A 22,445-nucleotide genomic window follows, 5' to 3' on the forward strand; every position below is an offset into this window, starting at 1 on the left:
TGATCTCACGGTTCGTGGGATCGAGCCCAGAGTGGGGCTTTGTGCTGACAGCATGGAGCTTGGGATTCTCTCTCTCCCTCTCTCTCTGCCCCTCCCCCATCTAAAACTAAATAAATAAACAAACTTAAAAATAAAAGTAGACCTGATCATTAATTTATGTGTAAGCCCTGTGCACTTACAACATCACCTCTCTGTCAACCCCTGTATTTCTCATTACGCATTTGTTTTATGTGAATTCTGAGGCATTTTAACACCTGTTTTAAAAGGAGCTCCTTCCTGAACTCCCCAAGTCACTTAACGATGAACCCCTGAAGGGCAAGGGTAGTGTTTTATTCACTGGATCTCTACAGTAGCTGATAGAGTGGGGCAAATTTGGGGTAAAGGAAAAGCCTGAGAAGCTCTGGGTTTAAACACTACCATTGACTATGTGACCTGCCCCATCCCCCAGCCTGGTCCTGTGTCATTGGTACCTTTTCCCTGTTTCCTCCACCCATCTGGTGGGTACGATTCTAGCCGAACCTGGAGCCAGTCATGTGCCACTTCTGCAGCGTGAGCCCAGGAGTCATTCGAATTGCGGATGGGGGCTAGGCTGTAGGACCAGAGGTCTGAAGATGCCTGTCCAGCGAGGTTTGAGGACCCGCGGACAGGTGGAGGGGCCAGTCTCATTTTCGGGAATCCTGTCTGGGGCTTGAAAATGGTTAGTTTTGACTCCGAATTTTTTCCAGGAGGATTAAGAAATGTTTGCCCCTGAAGGGGCTTTAAAACAACCCCACGACGGGCTTTCCTGTTTTCTGTAGTGCGTTGTTCACCTTGAGAGCAGGGGGCTGGGTTAGCTGGCTTCATAGCCAGCTAATAGTTTTCAAGTCCAAAACCATTTGGTACATGCTGTGCTACCTTCTTGGGACCACAAGATAGGCAACTCCTTCCCCCCACCTCACTGTCGGCCACTGAGGAGAGGGTGGGATGGGTCTCGGGCCATCTGGCCGACGGAGCTGCTGAACGGTGGCTCAGACAACGTCCAGGCCTGTGTTTGTCCATGTGCGGGGAGGTATTTGGGGTGCACTTACGAACACATCGCTTTGTGTTGCCTTAATTCCGAAGAAACCGAAAGGGAGGCAAATAAACATTCCACGTCGCTCACTGCAGCAAGAGGTCTTATTAGGTTAAATAACTTAGAAGACTTATCCTGGGCACCGGGCATTTGCAGCCCCATGATGCCAACAAATTGCCAGGGCGAGGCGCCCATGGCAACGCAACCGGTGCACGCTGTGACACTATAGCCCTCTTGTGGGCTCCGGGGCATCCCAGTGGGTGGGAATAGCCAGTGGGGGCTTCTGTCGGCAGCTAGGACGGAGGGCAGCAGCCAGAAGAGAGAGGTCAGCCAGTGGAGCCAGATGTGGTCAGGAGTCAGAAATGGTGTAGACACTGGAACCATTTCAGGAAAGGGGGGCTTCTGAACCCGCTCTGTGCGAGGTGGGAGAGAAAGGTTCAAGAGTCCGGAGATTTGAGTTCTCACCCCAGCAGTGCCACCCAGTGACTGACCTTGAGCAAGCCACCCTCCCTGCCCCCATGTCCTGGGCTTTGTCACTGTCTCCAAAACGAGGATTGAACCACGTGACCTCATTGGCCCTGTGCAGAGCTAACACAAAAACAAACAAAAAGCTTCAGGCACATGGTCAGCATAAAGTCTAGCACTGGGAGCTCAGCGAAAGGAATAAGAAAACTGGGTCCTGGGGCAGCTGGGTGGCTCAGTCCGTTAAGCTCCCAAGTTTGGCTCCAGTCACGATCACGTGCTTCATGGGTCTGAGCCCCGCATTGGGCTCCCTGCTGTCAGAGCAGAGCCCACTTCACATCCTGCCCCTCCTCTGCTCGTTCTCTATCTCTCTGTCTCTCTCTCAAAAATAAATGAACTTAAAAAAAAAGAAAACTGTGGGTAAAAAGATAGGAGTAGAGAAAGGTAGGGCCTCTGTCTCAGAAGTCCCATTTTCTCTTTGCCAATAGGTAGACATCCTATCTTTCAACATCCATTGAAACATCCTTTCAACATCCATTATCATTTCGACATCCTTATCTTCATCATTCCCAAGGGGCAGAACCCCTTCGGCCATATAAGGTAGTATATTCTCAGGTCCCAGTAGTTAAGATGGGGACACCTCAGGGAGGGCCTTCATTCTGCCTACCACGCCCACCAAACAAAACCTTCCCACAGTGGCCTCCCTTTCAGAGAATGACACCTTCCTGCACCCAGCTGCCCAGCCAGAGTGTCACCGACCATCCACAGCAACTTGGACCCCTCACCCTCCACCCATATCCCATCCATTGAGGCCTGGCAGTCTGGTCTCCTAAGAGCTCTCTAGCATGTTCTTATCACCTCCACTACTGTAACTTTACAGTAACTCACCAACATCACCCCTCTGGAGCCTTCTATCTGCTCTCTCAACATCCACTCTCGATTCTCCTCGGCTCATCCTCCACCAACACAGCCAGAGATTTAAAACCCCAAATCTGGTCCATGTCTCACTTCTGCTAAAAACTCTCTAATGGCTTTCAGATACTCTTAGAGGAAAACTCTAAATGGCCCACAAGGCCCTACATGACAGGGCCTCTGACTATGCCTTCAGCCTCACTTTCTGCTCCTTTCTCTTGCCTGTTAAGCTTCACCTTCGCCATGGCCATCTGTCAGTTCTCCAAAGAGGCCAAGTTTTCTGGTGCCGCGGACCCTTTGCACATGCTAATCCCACTTTGGCTTCAGTTAAAACATCGCTTCCTCAAGGAAGTATTTCCCAACCCTGATCCCCTCCATGCGTCCGAGATTGGACGAAATCCCTCTGTAAAATGTTCTTGAGGGTGTTCTGTACTTGGCTTTCATAATACTTACCATAGTTTGTCATCAAATGTTGGTGGGATTATTTGTTAAAATCTGGCTTTCCTACCTTTTTTGTAAGCTCTGTGAAAGTGCCTATTTTACTCACCATTACAATGCTGACAGGACAATGTGGGCACTCAATGAATATGTTTTGAGGGAATGAATACATATAGCGTGAGGGGTGGACTATTAAAAGGTGGTTAAAGGCCCAGTATGTAGAGTCTGATAGGTTAGCTGCCTCTAATTAGCTACATACTATTGGGCAAGATGTTGAAACTCTCTGAGGCTGTTTCCTCATCTGTAAAATGGGTATGTTAATATCTCCTTGAAGATTTGCTCTGTGGTCACAGACTTCAACTGGCATTCATGGGCAGTGGTGATGATCATTATATTATATCAATATTATATTGCTCTCCTGTGATTCCTAGTGGAGAGAAGCCAGCCCCACAGAGTTTACAGATGGCTTGGCAATGAGAGCGGTCAACTCTTTGTCACTTGTCTGAAATAGGACTTCTGGTGACAAGTTCTCAAGATTTAAAGGACATCAGAATCAGTCAGGAGCACATGTTCTTCACAAAACCCCAGTGATTTCCCATTTCACTTAGGAGAAAATCCAGAGTCCTTACTATGCCCCCTAAGCCTCACATGACCCACCCCTCCCTCATCTGTTCTCACTCTGCTCTCACCATTTCTCTTACAGTTCTTTGGATCCAGCAAGCTCACTCTTGCCTCAGGGACTTTGAACTTGCCTCAGGGCCAGAGTACTGCATGATTTGCTCCCTCGCTTCACTGAGGTCTCTGAGGTCTCCCACCTCAGGGGATCTCATGGAGCCAGTCACCTTCCCTCAAACCATCTTGTGTAATTGAAAATGACCATCTTTCTTTTCTTGACCAAAGACAAAGACAGTAATCTCCAAGAAATGATGGTGGGTCTGAATGGGGCGGACATGGTCAGAACTATTCCCCCTCTCTCTTGACTTGTTTTGGGCACATGCCAAGCATTTCTGCCTTCCTGTCCTTACCTGCCTGCCATGTAGAGGCGATGAGCTGGTCAGTCTCAGGACCAGGAGGAACGACCGCCATTACTCATGGGGTTCATGCTTAGCAGCTCTGTCTTTGGTAGTCCTGAACACAGACCCATTATAAATCCTTGTTTCCATAGGACTTCTTGGGCCAACTTTGTATGCGGAAGTTGGAGATATCATGAAAGTCCACTTCAAGAATAAGGCAGACAAGCCCTTGAGCATCCACCCTCAAGGAATTAAATACAGTAAATTCTCAGAAGGTAAGAGGAATTTAATATCCCCCTGTCAGCGGAAAATGTACAACTCTAACAGCAGTGTCAAACATTGAAAAGCAGATTGTTAACCACATGTTAGAGAAATCTTTCCTTCAACTGGTAATTATGAAAGTTGTTGCCTTTGTAAGTTTCAAAGAGGAAAATGAACAAATTCTGGGGTCATCTAGACCTCAGGTTCTCACTAGGTTCTTGCTCTTATAGTTGGATGGACAAGCTACCTAATCTTCCTGAATTCCAGTATGTTCATCTGTAAAATGAGAATAGTAATACATGCACCTTGCAAAATGGTTTAAGGCAGGGAGGTCCACAGACTTTTCTGCGATGAGCCAGATGGCAAATACCGTTGGCCTTCGGATCGCTCTTGTAACTACTCAACAATACCTTTTCACGCAAAAGCAGTCACAGACAACGTGTAAGCGAAGGAGTATGTCTGGGTCCCAGTAAAACTTTAATACAGAAACAGGCAGCTGGCTGGATTTAACCCATGAACTGTCGTTTGAAATCATGAGATAGGACTAGCCTGACAGAGGGCCAAGCCAACACAGAAAGCACACTTAATACGTGGTATTTTGTGGTGGTGCTTGTAGAAGTATGATTCAAATTTTGGACATAGTGACGTGGTTAAGAACGTACGCTTAGAAGGCAGACTTAGGTTCCCATTCCAGCTGTATCACTTTTGACTCTATGGCCTTAACATCTCTGAACCTCAGTTTTATCATCTATAAAATGGGAATGGTTATACCAACGCCATAAGGTTGCTTTGAGGATTAAGTGAGATCGTTTAGGTAGTGGACAACACATGGTTCCTGGAACATGGGAAGCCCTCAATAAATGACAGTGATGATAAAGACAATGAGGGCAAAGATCACGAGGATGAAGGTGGTAAAAGTGACTACATCAGATACATGATAGTAAGCACCTATTGTTGACATCATTCTAGTTATTTCCGTTATGCTGACGTTCAGACCACAATACTGGTATAAGCACCGATACAAGAAAATTGTATCTATATTGTAATAGATATTGGTATAATAAGAGTTTTAAATAACTTCAGGCCCTTCATGATTCACAAATCTTCTTCCTCCCCTGTGTTCCAGCCATCATACCTTTGAAGAGAGCAACTGAGTAGGAAAGTGGGTTGTAGTGCAGGTTCTAGAAGTAGACTGCCTGGTACAAATCCTGGCTCAGACACTTACTAGCTGTGTGACTTTTGAAAAGTTACTTAGCCTCATCTTTCTCTGCCTCATCTTTCTCATCTGTAAAATGAGAATAAGAATCATACCTGCCCCATATCGGTTTGTTGTCATGAAAGCCTTGAACAATGTCTAGCATGTAGTAAACACTTGATAAACATTAGACATGATGGTAACATTGAGTCTTCAATCAACATGGATTCCAGTTATGTTATATCTCAGTGAAAAAGTTTTAAAATATGTTCAAATAACTCCATATTTATCTGACAATTTATGGCTTACAAAGTGACTTTTACATTTATTATTTCTTGTGTGAATTGATTCGTCAAACTCATTCCAACTAAGGTATATATGACTGATAATAGGTCAATGAACTACCCTTCCCAGGACTATTTGCATTAGTGCTTGATCTTTGGATTAGGGAAAAACAATGAAGGATTAACTGTGAAATTTCAGGCATCTTAAAGAGCCAATTTGGCAAGACTCTGAGTGAGGTAGCATGCACAGGAGTCTCTCTTGTGTTCTTAAAATCATACGGCAGCGTAGCAAACAACCATTTAACCTACCTATGAGGCTTCCAGATGACTACATCAAGAATTCAGCAATGGAATGTCAGAGGGGAAAACCCCCAAAATGTCACATCCAGGTTCCATTTCAAATAGGGGAGGAGATAAGGTTTGTGGACTTTGTCCTCCAGCGGGGCTGTTTGCACAGGGAGCAAACCTTGCACCATTGCCCCCGTTTCTTTACTGTTTATTTGTTCCCACGCTCCGCCACAGCCAGTCCTTTATGAGCAACGATTTAAGATGCTCCCACCCCTTCCACTGGCCACCCGATTACTGCCACGAGTCTCCTAAATCTGAGAAAGGCAAATACAGATTGGTGGGGAATGTGGAATTTTTATTTTGGAAGTGAGATGCAAATCTAGTAAGTAGGTTGAGTGCCCTGCGTGGTAAAAGACAAGCCTGTTCGTTTTAGTGTACCCTCCGTGTTAAAATAAAATATCCTCTTGCCTGACACTCACTCTGGCCCAGAGCCTTCCTCTGTGGTTTGAACTAATTTGGGGAGTATGGAAATCAACTAACTACATACTGAGTCAGCTACATGAGAATCCAGATTCCTTTCTCGCAGAAGTAGGTACTGGAGAGATGGCTTGAGAGAGGACTCAATCCTTGCCCCTATGGCCGCCTCATCTAACCAGGGAATGACACCACCTTGACACTAATCCTACTTCTCTGGGAATTAATCCTTGAGCCCCACCAAGGATGTGGAGACCTACTCTCATTAGCTAGAAGGAAAAGATAGCCATGGAAAGAATGCTGGCTTTAGAACCAGGATGACCTGGTTTTAAATGTGGGCAACTTCTGTGTGCCTGGCTGGCTCAGTCGGTTGAGTGTCCAACTTTGGCTCAGGTCATGATCTCATGGTTCATGGGTTTGAGCCCCACACTGGGCTTTGTGCTGACACCATGGAGCCTGCTTCAGATTTTCTGTCTCGCTGTCTCTGTGCACCTCCACTGTGCGTTCTCTCTCCCTCTCTCCCCAAAATAAATAGACATTAAAATATGTTTAAATTTGGGCAATTTCCTTTACCCCTAACCCTTAGTTTTATATCTGTGAGATGAGCATAGCAGTTCCTCCCAATGAAGGTTATTTCGGGGATTAGTTATAATATATGTAAAGTTCTTGGCACGTGTTTGACACCCAAGGTCAGCCATTGTTGGTGTGGTTATGTCATGGCTTTTCACAGTGCAGGTGTTAAAGTTTGTTTCCAGAAGCTTAGATGAAGGAAGGCCTTGGCCTTGACCTTGAATAGTGCTCATCATTTTATCTGCACTTGAATGAAATAAAACTCAGATTTTAGATGTCAAAATGAACTAAAATTGCACAGAAAACCTCAGTTATCCGGAGCACAGAGACGTCATTTTGAATCATTACATTTTCCAGATGGTTTGGGGTTTATTTCTTTACGTGTCTAAGATCCGTTAAAATTTTTTTTTTAATGTTTATTTATTTTTGAGGAGGGGAGGGGCAGAGAGAGAGAGGGAGACACAGAATCCAAAGCCAGCTCCAGGCTCTGAGCTGTCAGCACAGAGCCTGACATGGGGCTCGTACTCACAAACCATGAGATCATGACCTGAGCCAAAGTCAGATATCTAACTGACTGAGCCTCCCAGGAGTCCCATAAATACTTTTTTAAATCACTTTGGGTATATGTTGTACTTCCCCAGACTCTCTTGAAACAGAGGATGAGAAGTAAAACTCTTATCTCTAAGCCATTCCTTCCAATCCACCATGAGACTTTGCAAACACCCACAAATGTTAGAATTATGTGCAGTCTAAGTAAATGGACTCTAAATGAAAGTCTACATTGTCGCCTATGGTGTTGTCTACAGGTAAAGATCCTGAGCTGTCACTCACGGGTTTTGTAACATCTGTTTTGGTTGGCCAGAAGCCTTGTTGCTTTTCGAAATGTTTGGCTGTGCTTTCGTTAGGTTGGAAATCTGAGTTCTGGCCGGGAAAGAGGCTACTCGGTGTGAAAATCTCATCCTGGCCTTTCATCCATAAGCTGGCATCACCCGACATACATGCCAGGTTGTCGTTGGCATTGCCGAACACTTCTGGTTGTACCCCCCTCCCCAGGTGTGCCTGAGAGAGACCTCAGTCATACATAGGGCAGGATGAGTAACCCATTTGACAGGTCGGACAAGCCATGATTTGTAAAAATGCTCACAAGAACATTTCCTTTACACATGTATTTAAAAGGAGTGTGTGTGTGTGTGTGTGTGTGTGTGTGTGTGTGTGTGTAGAAAGAGAGAGAGAGAAAGAACTAGTGGGGGAGGGGCAGAGAACAAGGGAGAGAGAAAGAATCCCAAGCAGGCTCTGCACTGTCAGTGCAGAGCCCGATGCGGGACCCAAACTCATGAACTGTGAGATCATGACTTGAGCAGAAACCAAGAGTTGAACTCTCAACTGACTAAGCCACCCAGGCACCCTTGATAAGAGTATATTTTTAAGGCAGGAAATAAAATATCTTTAGCTGTACCAAATCATTTAAAAAGTTTCTATCACTGAGAGTTTCGATTTGAGGTTAAAATTTCAGAGACTCTGTAGACTGCACTCCCCGAACTGTTTGTAATGATGCACCGTTGAGCAAATTTTGTTCTTCAGTAAGATTTTTGTAGCTGTTTTGGTCAATTAACTTTGAAAGTTCGTTTCAGAATGAATCTTAATATTATTCTTTTATTTGCTTTATATCCTCACTTAAATGTGTGAGTTGCGTTATGAGTATTAGATCACAAGATTAGTTTTACAATATTCAGCTATCTGCTGGTAAGCCAACTCTGGATAAAGGAAGAAAGAAGAGGGGCACCTGGGTGGCTCAGTTGGTTGGGTGTTTGACTTCGGCTCAGGTCATGATCTCACAGCTCGTGAGTTCGAGCCCCGTGTTGGGGTCTGTGCGGACAGCTCGGAGCCTGGAGTCTGCTTTGGATTCAGAATTTTTCAAAGAAAGAGAGGAAGGAAGGAAGGGAGGAAGGAAGGAAGGAAGGAAGGAAGGAAGGAAGGAAGGCAGGCAGGCATTTTCCACCAGAGGTTTGCATCTAGTATTGCCAAATTCTCCATATGAAAACTTAGTCTTAGGGTTTTTCCAAAACATTCCAATACTTGACATAATGTTAGCAATGATATTTTTCCCTTTTCATCTGAGTATTTTGGCCTTATACAGATCCTTCTTTGGGTATATGGTAAATACCCGAACAACTGTAATGGCTGATACAACAATTCTCATAAGTCTCAGAAATGTGGACTCCCCTTCAAAAGAGACTTGCACATCCTGTGCTGTGGAACCAGGTTCCTTATAGAATGTCAGCATTCTAATTTGCCCATTACCTAAATTATAGCTTCTAAAGAAGGTTCTATGGGGTACCTGGCGGGCTCAGTTGGTTAAGTGTCTGACTTCAGCTCAGGTCATGATCTTGCCGTCCATGGGTTCAGGCCCCGCGTGGGGCTCTGTGCTGACAGCTCGGAGCCTGGAGCCTGCTTCAGTTTCTGTGTCTCCCTCTCTGCCCCTCCCCTGCTGGTGCTCTGTTTCTGTCTCTCTCTTAAATAAATAAACATGAAAAAAATATTCAAAAAAAGAAGATTCTGAGTGTTCAGATACACACTGACGCATTTGCTAAGTTTATTAAATGGAGAGGAAAAGAGCTGTTCTAAAAATAAATAAGTAACAAGGGAGGATCTCAAGAATGAGCACCCTATTGGGTGACCAAAACAGGTCTTCTTGGATCTTCACTTTCCCAAAGCTTGTAGGCAGCATTTTACATTTGAAAAAAAAAAAAAAAAAAAAAAAAAAAAAAAAAAAAAAAACAAGGGCTTTTGGCAAATAATTGGTTCATCGTGACAAGAGTAAACAAATTGCAATGCTGACTATGAACTGAGCTGGCAGTGAACAGACTTAAGTAAATATAAAACAAAGGGCTACCCTTGTGTAAAGAATTTATTCTCGCAAGAAGCTGAAGAAGGACTTTTTCTGCTCTAGCACAATAGTCCTTCCTGTCCATTTCTCCCCTCTTCTGTTAAGAGATTAGGCTTTTATTTTGATGACAAACTCAAAATCAGATTCATCAAAAAATGCATTTCATAAATGTTTCCTTTAAGTAGCTGTTAATACTTCATACCTCATATTAGGTAGGTTGTGAAATCAAAGATACACTATGCCTGGTTTATTTTAGGCTAAAGGTAAAATAAAATACTTGGAAGTGAAAAGAACAAAAACCACAATAAAATCATGCTCCAGTTATCTCATTATCTCAGTCCTCAGTGTAATTGGAGAAGCTATGCCCATGTACAACTTTGTTCACTATTTATTTTAAGATGCTCATAACTCACCTTTTAAGTAGTATAGCAAACTTAATTAAAGCCATTCATTCAATTATTTGAAATGTATCTTACATGTAACTTCATATTCCTATTCCTTTCACACGAATATGAAGTTCTCGATGATTTGCTTTGGTCACTAGACAGACACTTAAAAATCATCGTTGGTTCAAATAAAGCAGGATACGAAACCATGACCATTTAAAAATAAATTTGATATCATTAGAGAATCAGTCTCATTGCCATTTCTAGTATGTGTTAAAACCTTTTAGGTGATTCTTAGATATTTATATTGCTTGATTGTAATTACAGATGCACAATGTGAACACTGTGGCTTCTCCACTGAAGTGGCCCTAGAAGAAATCTAGAGGTGAAACCCACCACAGCCGAGACATCAGCATGTACCCTACTGGGCTGTGGGTAGACTTCAGGGTCTTACCTCTTTATATTTGCGACCAGGAACCTAGCACAGAGCCTCGCCCGTGCTCTGAAATTTACTAATTTTGCTGGTGATTGTGATCAACAGCCCAGTCTTATTACCAGTTTTTACCACTTTAGAGTAGATACGTCACCACCTCTAATCTTTCTCACATGTGTTAAGGTGAACACTTAAGATACAGCTAATCGGAGGTAAAACACAAAGGAAAGAGGCTGTATCCATTGCAACGTGGCTGAGAACGAAAAAGCCAACATCGTGAAGTGTAGTGCTGTAGCATTGGTTAGGCACCAGGCATTTTACATAGTTTTTAGTTCTCATAACCCACCAAAGATGATAATATTATTACTAGAGAAAGGATTATATTGTTATGAATGGGAAACGTGAGGCCCAAAGGCAGGTCAAGAAACTCCCAAAGTCACCCAGTCAACAAGTGATACAGTCAAGAAATTTCAATTCTGGCCTCAAAACTCACATACTTTCTTTCACAATCTATCACCAATTATATAATCTCACAAATACTTAATTAAAAATTATGATGAATATTATATGTATTTATGAATACTTTTAGAAATATATATATATTCCATTTATATATCATATACACTTCATATGATATATATGTATATGTATGTATATATATGTATATGTATGTGTGTGTGTGTATATATATATATATATATATATATATATATATATATCAGAGATCAGGGAATGAGTAAACTGACATTCAGGCTGATGTCTGAAGGTTGAGCATGCATTTATCCAGAGAGAGAGAGAGAGAGATGAAGAACTTTAATAGTTATCTCTCACCCTACAAAGAATATCACATTTGTCCTCTTGAGAGCTTATGAAGGCAATAGAGAGAATGCCACTTTCTACTATAGGAATTTCCTGTGATGTTTTAACAGCTGGGACAGTGGAAGCATCATGTCCAGAAACATAAATTGGCTTCTTCTGAGGCCAAGAGGCATCAAGCATTGAATAAAGGCCCTCAGGCTTGATTCCCGATAGTTCTAGTCACTAACTTGCCATGCCAGTTCCAGTCAATAGACAAGGTTTGATCTGAGAGGGCAACTCTCCTTATCAGACCTGTTTGTTCTTTTCTACCAAAGCTATTTTGTAACTTTCCAGAGATAATACTTCCTGTTTATTAGCAGAGACTTCTCATAAACTCTTTTTTTTTTCTTTTTGATTTAGACTGAAATAATAGTACTACTCTCAGGAAATTATTCAAGCTTTTAACATTTCTCAACTCCTAATAATTTTAATATCCAGATCCTTTTTATCATCAGAGTGAAAGTTCAGCCTAGAGTAAATATTGCTTATCGGCGTCAAACTATCTTTGAGGAGAAGAAAAGATACAACAGAATGCCACGTTAAGCTTTTCACTAGCACGAGGGTCACAATTCAGATGCCTATAGAAGTCAGGAGGCTAATTCAATGAAAAAAAAAATGTGTCCTTTAGGGACTGGGGATCACAGAGCCACTGCCCTATCTAAAGGGGGTAACCAGGTATCAGGTCAGGCAAATTCCTGGATACAGGAATTTGGTTCAGTGTCGTGAAATGTCCATGCTTTAGTTGTTGCTGTTGTTTAAGAGAAGAGAGCAATCCAGATTCTTATATGATATCTACATAGTGTTAATGTTGGCATTTAATTTGTTTTAATGCCATGCAATCCTAACAAAACACCTGTGAGCTAACACTCGATAGCTTTGGTTCTAGCCCACAGGACCTTATATCTTAAGAGTTCCATAAACACTCAGTGAGCACCTTCTCCACGCCAGGCACTGTGAAAGGCACCAGACATGCTAACACAAATACAATCCAGCAGCTGCCTTTGAGTTGCTTACATTCTGGTGACCGAATATGCACGATACAACTAGTTGTTATCTAGTCGGAGAAAATGAGATTAATCATGCAATGCCACACACATTTAATTATAAATTATAATGAGTGAAGTAAAAGAAAAAAATCTGTAACACAATTAGAGATCAGGAGTAAGCTTACATATAAAGGATGAGCACGCATTTGTCAAAAGGAAGAAAGAGAAGAACACTCTAGGCAGAGGGAGTAGTATCTGCAAAGACCCTGAGGTAGGATGGAAAGGCTTGTCTGGGGAACCAAAAGGCGGCCCAAGAGAGTGATATGTAGTAAGCAAGGGGAAAAGTCACACACGATGAGAATGGAGAGAGAAGTAGGGGTAGGTCATACAGGGACTTGTGGTCCATGTTAAGAATTTTGTGAGGGGCGCCTGGGTGGCGCAGTCGGTTAAGCATCCGACTTCAGCCAGGTCACGATCTCGCGGTCTGTGAGTTCGAGCCCCGCGTCGGGCTCTGGGCTGATGGCTCAGAGCCTGGAGCCTGTTTCCGATTCTGTGTCTCCCTCTCTCTCTCTGCCCCTCCCCCGTTCATGCTCTGTATCTCTCTGTCCCAAAAATAAATAAACGTTGAAAAAAAAAATTAAAAAAAAAAAAAAGAATTTTGTGAAAGTAGAAGCTATTATCAGGATTTCAAGCAAGAACATGGCAAAGTAAGATCTGGAGTTTTGAGGGATCATTCTGGATACAGGTTGGGAGATGGATTGGGAGGGTACTCTTATGCCAGAATCCCAGTTAATAGGCTAATTCTGGAGTCAATAGCTTTAGCCTGGGGTGATGGCAGTAAAGACACAGAGAAGAGTGCAAACTTGGGATATATTTTGGAGGCAGTAGGTTGCTGTGGGAGTACAAAATGCACACAGCTTAGAGGTATGGAGGGAGATTACCCTGGATAGGTAGACTGGGAAAACTCACGGATGACTTCAGCCGCCATGGTAACACACTTGGACTTTTCCCTATGAGTAAGACAACACATAGAAGTTTTCCAGAATGAGTGAACACAGTTGGATTTGTGTTGCGTGAACAGTAACTTGATTCAGTTAATCACAGCTGAGGTCCAGTTGTGACTGGTTTTCTTTTCTGTGTGCCACCAGCTGAATCCCCAGCATTAAACTGTCAGCTTCTGAGAGCATTAAAATCCATCTTTGTTTTCCATCTGTAAACTGATATCATGACTATAATATTATCTCAAGTTTGGTTCTTTTCTCTCCCATGCATATAAAGATGATGCTCCGCCCTATGGAGATACGTTAAGTAAATCTGGATACACCTACTCAACTCTTCTACATTATGGCTTCTATGCTCAGAACCTTATGTTGTACAGTAATGCATGTTGCTGCTGTGCCTGAATGCCTCACTGATGATGGATGCATGTGCCTATTTCCCACTCCCATCTGGGGAGTCCCAAAATATGCCGATGCCTTGCAAGCTCACATGAGTGTTTGTGAGTAGAATAGATTTTCCTGATGATGGGCAGTTAAACAAGGGTAGCCGACATGGCTGCAATGTAAAATATTCTATGTAGAAATTTAACATCTCAAACTTGGGCTTTTGGAAAAGAGCTATCAGATTTACCCTTTTGTTTACCAACTAGACAGGCAGACAAAATGTATGAAACAGCAGTTTTCAGACATCGAACAACAGACAACACAAGAGAATCTTCCATAAGAGAAGAATAACAAATGAAGTGGGCCCTATGAGTATTCAAGCTCCCTGCCTTGAGTGAGTTTCCAGGGCATAGCACAAAGAGGATGAATGGTCTCATGGTGAGCTCAACAGTCTCTTGGAGTTAAGGAAACGGAGACTTTCGGTAGGCCAAAGTGGCTGGAACTTGTGATTTATAGGGCAGAATCCTGAAGAGGATGGTTTAGACACAAAGAAAGAGTTCTTGAGAATCTACACAGCGATCCTGTCGAGTCTTCAACTAAATACTGATCTGCACGTGTATGTGAGGAAAGTATTGAAGGTAAGGAAAATACCACCAGACAGAAACAGCCAGAACACTCCCTGGACCACACACATAAACACAGTTTATGTCCCCATCATCAAAAGTGGAAAGACCGCCTAATTAATGGGCACTGGGGAGAGTAGAATCATCAGAAGGCACAGGAGTTGGGTAACATTAGTCTAGGCTTCAGACTGCTCTGGAGGTGACAAGCATAAAACTCAATATTAGTTACAGGAATGCAGTAAAATCCAGCAACCAACATGTGAAACTCACAAGGTTAATAAAAACTAACGAGCATTAAAAGAAGCAGGAAAAGTACGACCCATAACCAAAAAATACTTAATCAAAAGAAACAGATACAGAGAGAAAGAAATAATAGAACTTGCAGGCAAAGACATTAAGACAGGCTATTATAAATATTCTCCATATGCTCCAGAGCATGATGAGAAGAGTGACAGAAGATATAAAAACACATAAGTGGAAACTTTACAGATGAATACAAGAGCTGAAATGGGAAGTACACTGAGATTAACAGCACTGTAGAAGAAAATATTAGAAAATATTATATATAGCAATAAAAACTATCCAAATGAATCATGAAGACAGAAAAGACTGAACAAAATGAACAGAGCATCACTAAGCTATGGGACAATATCAAGAGACATCACATATATGTAATTGGAATTCTAGAATGGGGAGAAACAGAAGAAATATTTAAAGAAATAGTGGATAAAAAATTCCCAAATGTAATGAAACTATAAGCTTACAAAGGCCTGACAAAACCAAGAAGAAGAAACATGAAGAAAAGCACTCCAAAGCACATCATAATCAAGTTGCTAAAGACCTGTGATAAAGAGAAAATGTTGGTTGGTCCAATGGTAGTGATAAGTTATCAAGCTTATTAACATTAGTTGTCACTGAAGTTGGTATACAACCCCCCACTAATAAATTTGACTAGCTTTGAAAAAGAATGAGAGAAAATGTTACAAGCACTGAAAAAAACAAAACCCCAGAAACAAAAATAAGAATGATAGTAGACATCATTAGAAACAATGCAAGCCAGAAGACAATTAGAGATATCTTTAAAGTACTGGTGTGGGGTAGGAGAGGGCCATTTGCCCACTTAGTATTCCATACCAAGCAAAAATACTCTTTTAAAACAAACAAAATAAAGACTGTCTTAGGCACGGAAAGAAGAAATAATTTCTCACTAGCAGACCAGAAAAACATGGTAAAGAAAGTCTTTTAATCAGAAAAAAATCATGTTAAAAGGATATTTGGATCCACAAGAAGCAATAAAAAGCTCCAGAAATGGCTAAATATAGAGAAAATTCTTCCTCATTTTAAATCTCTTGAAAAGATCATCAATTACCTAAACTTTAAAGCAAAAATAATAACAATTTATTATGGGGTATATTATAAATGCAGAAGTAAAATTTATGTACAATACAAAATAGCACAGAGGCTGGGAGGGAGGAAATGAAAATATACTATTGAAAATTACTTTTTTTTTAACAAAAGCATTAATTTTATTTATATTTTTTAATTCATTTATTTTTTAATTTGCATCCAAGTTAGTTAGCATATAGTGCAACAATGATTTCAGGAGTAGATTCCTCCTTAATGCCCCTTACCCATTTAGCCCAACCCCCTCCTATAACCCCTCCAGTAACCCTACTTGTTTTCTATATTTAAAAGTCTATTATGTTTTGTGCCCCTCCTTGTTTTTATATTATTTTTGTTTCCCTTACCTTGTGTTCATCTGTTTTGTATCTTAAAGTACTCATATGAGTGAAGTCATATGGTATTTGTCTTTCTCTGACTAATTTTGCTTAGCATAATACCCTCTAGTTCCATCCATGTAGTTGCAAATGGCAAGATTTTGTTCTTTTTGATTGCCAAGTAATACTCCGTTTATACACACACACACACACACACACACACACATACATACATACCACATCTTCTTTATCCATTCATCCATCGATGGACATTTGGGCTCTTTCCATACTTTGGCTATTGTTGATAGTGCTGCTCTACACATTGGGGTGCATGTGCCCCTTTGAAACAGCATACCTGTATCCCTTGGATAAATACCTAGTAGTGCAATTGATGGGTTGTAGGGTGGTTCTATTTTTAATTTTTTGAGGAACCTCTATACTGTTTTCCAGAGTGGCTGCACCAGTTTGCATTCCCACCAGCAGTGCAAAAGGGTTCCTCTTTCTCCACATCCTTGCCAACATCTGTTGTTGCCTGAGTTGTTAATGTTAGCCATTCTGACAGGTGTGAGGTGGTATCTCCTGAAGTTTTGATTTGTATTTCCCTGATGATGAGTGATGTTGAGCATTTTTTCATGTGTCAGTTGGCCATCTGGATGTCTTCTTTGGAGAAGTGTATATTCATGTCTTTTGCCCATTTCTTCACTGGATTATTTGTTTTTTGGGTATTGAGTTCTTTATAGCTTTTGGATACTAACCCTTTATCTGATATGTCATTTGCAAATATCTTCTCCCATTCTGTCGGTTGCCTTTTAGTCTTGCTGATTGTTTCCTTTGCTGTGCAGAAGCTTTTTATTTTGATGATGTCTCAATAGTTCATTTTTGTTTTTGTTTCCCTTGCCTCCAGAGATGTGTTGAGTAGGAAGTTGCTGTGGCCAAGGTCAAAGAGATTTTTGCCTGCTTTCTACTTGAGGATTTGATGGCTTCCTGTCTTATGTTTAGGTCTTTCATCCATTTTGAGTTTATTTTTGTGCATGGTGTAAGAAAGTGGTCCAGAATAATTTTTCTGCATGTTGCTGTCAAGTTTTCCCAGCACCACTTGCTGAAGAGACTGTCTTTATTGCATTGGATGTTCTTTCCTGCTTTGCCCAAGATTAGTTGGCCATACATTTGTGTGTCCATTTCTGTGTTCTCTATTCTATTCCATTGATCTGAGTGTCTGTTCTTGTGCCAGTACCGTACTGTCTTGATGATTACAGCTTTGTAATACAGCTGTAAGTCTGGGATTGGGATGCCTCCAGCGTATGGTTTTCTTTTTCAACATTGCTTTGGCTATTCGGGGTATTTTCTGGTTCCATACAAATTTTTGGATTATTTGTTCTAGCTCTGTGAAGAATGCTGGTGTTATTTTGAGAGGTATTGCATTGAATATGTAGATTGCTTTGGGTAGTATTGACATTTTAACAATATTTGTTCTTCCTATCCAGGAGCATGGAATATTTTTCCATGTTTTTGTGTCTTCTTCCATTTCTTTGATAAGCTTTATATAGTTTTCAGCGTATAGATTTTTCACCTCTTTGGTTAGATTTATTCCTAGGTATTTTATGGTTTGTGTTGCAAATGTAAATGGGATCGATTCCTTGATTTCTCTTTCTGTTACTTCATTATTGGTGTATAGGAATGCAACCAATTTCTGTGCAGTGATTTTCTATCCTGCGACTTTGCTGAATTCATGGGTCAGTTCTAGCAGTTTTTTGGTGGAATCTTTTGGGTTTTCCATATAGAGTATCATGTCATCTGTGAAGAGTGAAAGTTTGACCTACTCCTGGATAACTTGGATGCCTTTTATTCCTTTGTGTTGTCTGATTGGTGAGGCTAAGACTTCCAATACTGTGTTGAATAACAGTTGTGAGAGTGGACATCCCTGTCTTGTTCCTGACCTTAGGGGGAAAGCTCTCAGGTTTTCCCCATTAAGGATGATATTGGCATTGGGTCTTTCATATATGGCTTTTATGATCCTTCTATCCCTACTTTCTCGAGGGTTTTTATCAAGGAAGGATGCTGTATTTTGTCAAATGCTTTCTCTGCATCTATTGAGAGGATCATGTAGTTATTGTCCTTTCTTTTATTGATGTGATGTATCACATTGATTGTTTTGCGGATATTGAACCAGTCCTGCATCCCAGGTATAATCCCACTTGGTCGTGGCGAACTATTTTTTTAATGTATTTTTGGATCCGGTTGGCTAATATCTTGTTGAGGATAATTGCATCTATGTTCGTCAGGGAAACTAGTCTATAGTTCTCCTTTTTAGTGGGGTCTTTGTCTGGTTTTGGAATCAAGGTAATGCTGGCTTCATAGAAGGAGTTTGGAAGTTTTCCTTCCATTTCTATTTTTTGGAACAGCTTCAAGAGAATAGGTGTTACCTCTTTTTTAAATGTTTGGTAGAATTCCCCTGGAAAGCCATCCGGCACTGGCCATATGTTTTTTGGGAGACTTTTGATTACTAATTCGATTTCTTTACTGGTTATGGGTCTGTTCAAATTTTCTATTTCTTCCCGTTTCAGTTTTGGTAGTGTATATGTTTCTAAGAATTTGTTCATTTCTTCCAGATTGCCCATTTTATTGGCACATAATTGCTCATAATAATCTGTTATTGTTTTTATTTCTGCAGTGTTAGTTGTGATCTCTCCTCTTTCATTCTTGATTTTACTTATTGGGGTCTTTTCCTTTTTTTTTTTTTTTTAATCAAACTGGCTAGTGGTTTATCAATGTTGTTAATTTTTTCAAAGAACCAGCTACTGGTTTCATTGATCTGTTCTACTGGGGTTTTTTTGTTTCTTTCTTTCTTTAAATAGCATTGACTTCTGCTCTATTCTTTATTATTTCCTGTCTTCTGCTGGTTTTGGGTTTTATTTGCTGTTCTTTTTCCAGCCCTTTAAGGTGTAAGATTACATTGTGTATCTGAGACCTTTCTTCCTTCTTTAGGAAGGCCTGGATTGCTATATACTTCCTCTTATGACCACCTTTACTGTGTCCCAGAGGTTTTGGGCTGTGGTGTTATCATTTTCATTGGCTTCCTTGTACTTTTTAATTTCCTCTTTAACTTCTTGGTGAGCCCATTTATTCTTTAGTAGGATGGTCTTTTGTCTCCAAGTATTTGTTATCTTTCCACATTTTTTCTTGTGGCTGATTTCGAGTTTCATAGTGTTGTGCTCTGAAAATATGCAGGGTATGATCTCGATCTTTTTGTACTTGTTGAGGGCTGATCTGTTTCCCAGTATGTGATCTATTGTGGAGAACGTTGTAGGTGCACTGGAGAAGAATGTGTATTCCACTGCTTTAGGATGAAATGTTCTGAATATATCTGTTAAGTCCATCCGGTCCAGTGTGTCATTCAAAGCCATTGTGTCCTTGTTGATTTTCTGATTAGATGATCTATCCCTTGCTGTGAGTGGGGTGTTGAAGTCCCCTACTGTTATGGTATTATTATCAATGAGTTTCTTTATGTTTGTGATTAATTGATTTATATATTTGGGTGCTCTCACATTTGGAGCATAAACGTTTACAATTGTTAGGTCTTGTTGGTGGATAGAACCCTTAATTATGATATAATGTCCTTCTTCATCTCTTGTTACAGTCTTTATTTGAACGTCTAGATTGTCTGATATAAGTATAACTACTCTGTCTTTCTTTTGGTGACCATTAGCATGATAGATGGTTCTCCATCCCCTTACTTTCAATCTGAAGGTGTCTTGAGGTCTAAAGTGGGTCTCTTGTAACAGCATATAGATGGATCTTGTTTTCTTATCCATTATGTTACCCTATGTCTTTTTATTGGAGCATTTAGTCCTTTGTCATTTAGAGTGAGATATGAATCTATTGTCATTATGTTGCCTATAGAGTTGGAGTTCTGGTGATATTCTCTGGTCCTTTCTAGTCTTTGCTGCTTTTGGTTTTTGTTTGTTTGTTTGTTTTGTTTTGTTTTGTTTGTCTTTTCTCCCTTCAGAGATTTCCCCTCAAAATTTCTTGTAGGGCTGGTTTAGTGGTCATGAACTTTTTAAATTTTTGTTTGTCTGGGAAACTTTTTTTTAATTTTTTTTTCAATATATGAAATTTATTGTCAAATTGGTTTCCATACAACACCCAGTGCTCATCCCACAAAGTGCCCTCCTCAATACCCATCACCCACCCCCCCCATCAACCCTCAGTTTGTTCTCAGTTTTAAGAGTCTCTTATGCTTTGACTCTCTCCCACTCTAACCTCTTTTTTTTTTTCCTTCCCTCCCCCATGGGTTTCTGTTAAGTTTCTCAGGATCCACATAAGAGTGAAAACATATGGTATCTGTCTTTCTCTGTATGGCTTATTTCACTTAGCATCACACTCTTGTCTGGGAAACTTTTTATCTCTCCTTCTAATTTGAATGATAGCCTTGCTGGATAATGAATTCTTGGCTGCATATTTTTCTGATTCAGCACATTGAATATATCCTGCTACTCTTTTCTAGCCTGCCAGGTTTCTGTGGATTGATCTGCTGCAAACCTCATCTGTGTTCCCTTATAGGTTAAGGACTTTTATTCCCTTACTGCTTTCATGATTCTTTCTTTGCTTAAGTATTTTGTGAATTTGACTATGATGTCTTGTTGATGGTTGGTTTTTGTTGAATCTAATGGGAGTCCTCTTTGCTTCTTAGATTTTGATGTCTGTGTCTTTCCCCAGTTAGGAGAGTTTTCCGCTATGATTTTCTCACATAAAACTTCTACCCCTTTTTGTCTCTCTTCATCTTCTGGGACCCCTATGATTCTGATGTTGTTCCTTTTTAATGAGTCACTGATTTCTCTAATTCTTAAATTGTGCTCTTTTGCCTTAGTCTCCCTCTTTTTTTCTGCTTCATTGTTCTCCATAAGTTTGTCCTCTGTATCGCTGATTCACTGCTCTGTTTCAACCATTTTTGCCACCGTAGCCTCTGTTCGAGACTGCAGCTCAGTTATAGCATTTTTATTTCATCCTGACTTTCTTTTACTTCTTTTATCTCTGCAGAAAGGGATTCTAATTTATTTTCAACCCCAGCTAGTATTCTTATTATCGTGATTCTAAATTCTGATTCAGACATCTTGTTTGTATCTGTGTTAAGTCCCTGGCTGTCATTTCTTCCTGTTCTTTCTTTTGGTGTGAATTCCTTTGTTTCATCATTTTGAAGGAAGAAAATGAGTTAATAAAGTAAAACAAATTTAATTAAAAACAACACAAAAAAATCAAATAAAGAATGCTAGATCCTAGGTGTGTTTTGGTCTGGTTGTTGAAAGGAGCTTGGTAGATTAGAGAAAAAAGGTGAAGAAAAAAAAGGAAAAAAAGAAGAAAACGTTTGAAATTTTGAAAAAAATGAATACAGTGAAATAGAATAAAATGAAATGATAGAAATAAAATAGAATTTAAAAAATTTACAAAAAGGTAAAAAATATAGTAGAAAAATTAAAGAAAAATCTTTTTAATAAATATGGAAAATAAAAATAAATATCTTCTCTTTATTCAAGAATAAGAAAAAAAATTGAATAGATGGATCAGCGAACAGACTGAAGTATGATTGAAATTACATCGGTTTCCCCTGGAAGTCAAACTATGAAGTACTTTATAGTCTGTAAACTAGGCAGGCAGAGAGGTCCTCAAGAGCACGGTTGGCCCAGTTGGGTGGGGCTTAGTGTAATGACTCTGTTCTCCACTAGATGACGCTACTTAGCTTTCTGGGGTGGATTGTTGTGGCTCACGTAGGCAGGTATGCACATGTGTGGGAGGGGTGAAAATGGCGTCACCCAACTACCTAGTCTCTAGTATCAGAACTCTGTGCTCTCCCTTACCGGCAATCAAGCACCCCTCCTTTGTCTCAGGCTTCTGTCCACTCCCAGCTTTTACACTGTTCATGACCAAGCCATCAGCCTGCCAGGCAGCACCTCCCTCCTGAGTTTTATCTCAGATGTGGTGCTGTTTCCCAACCCCTCACTTCTGTGGGACCGTGACTTTGACCTGCTCAGACCTTCTGGGGGAGGGTCTCATTGAGCAATGGCCTGGTGGCTGCCTGCCTCCAGGAATGTTCATGGGACCATGTTGCTGCTGATGCCCAGAGACTGCAGCTCAGTGCCAGCCCCCCCCCCCCCAGAAAAAGTTCATGTGATTGTGTAGCAGCAGCTTTTCAAGGATTATGGAAAATCACAACACACATCTGGCACCAG

The 22,445-nt window shown here is 40.8% G+C and overlaps 1 protein-coding gene across 1 annotated transcript in view; it reads left to right on the forward strand.

The window, feature by feature from the left end:
* F5 (coagulation factor V) overlaps positions 1-22,445 on the forward strand; it is a 74,979-nt gene that overhangs the window by 5,944 nt on the left and 46,590 nt on the right. The window contains exon 3 of the mRNA XM_045452992.1: positions 4,029-4,151. Within this exon, the coding sequence (XP_045308948.1) occupies positions 4,029-4,151 (123 nt within the window). The remainder of the gene's footprint in view (positions 1-4,028; positions 4,152-22,445) is intronic.

This window comes from Leopardus geoffroyi, chromosome C3 (genome assembly GCF_018350155.1).
Source record: "Leopardus geoffroyi isolate Oge1 chromosome C3, O.geoffroyi_Oge1_pat1.0, whole genome shotgun sequence".
Classification (NCBI taxonomy): domain Eukaryota; kingdom Metazoa; phylum Chordata; class Mammalia; order Carnivora; family Felidae; genus Leopardus; species Leopardus geoffroyi.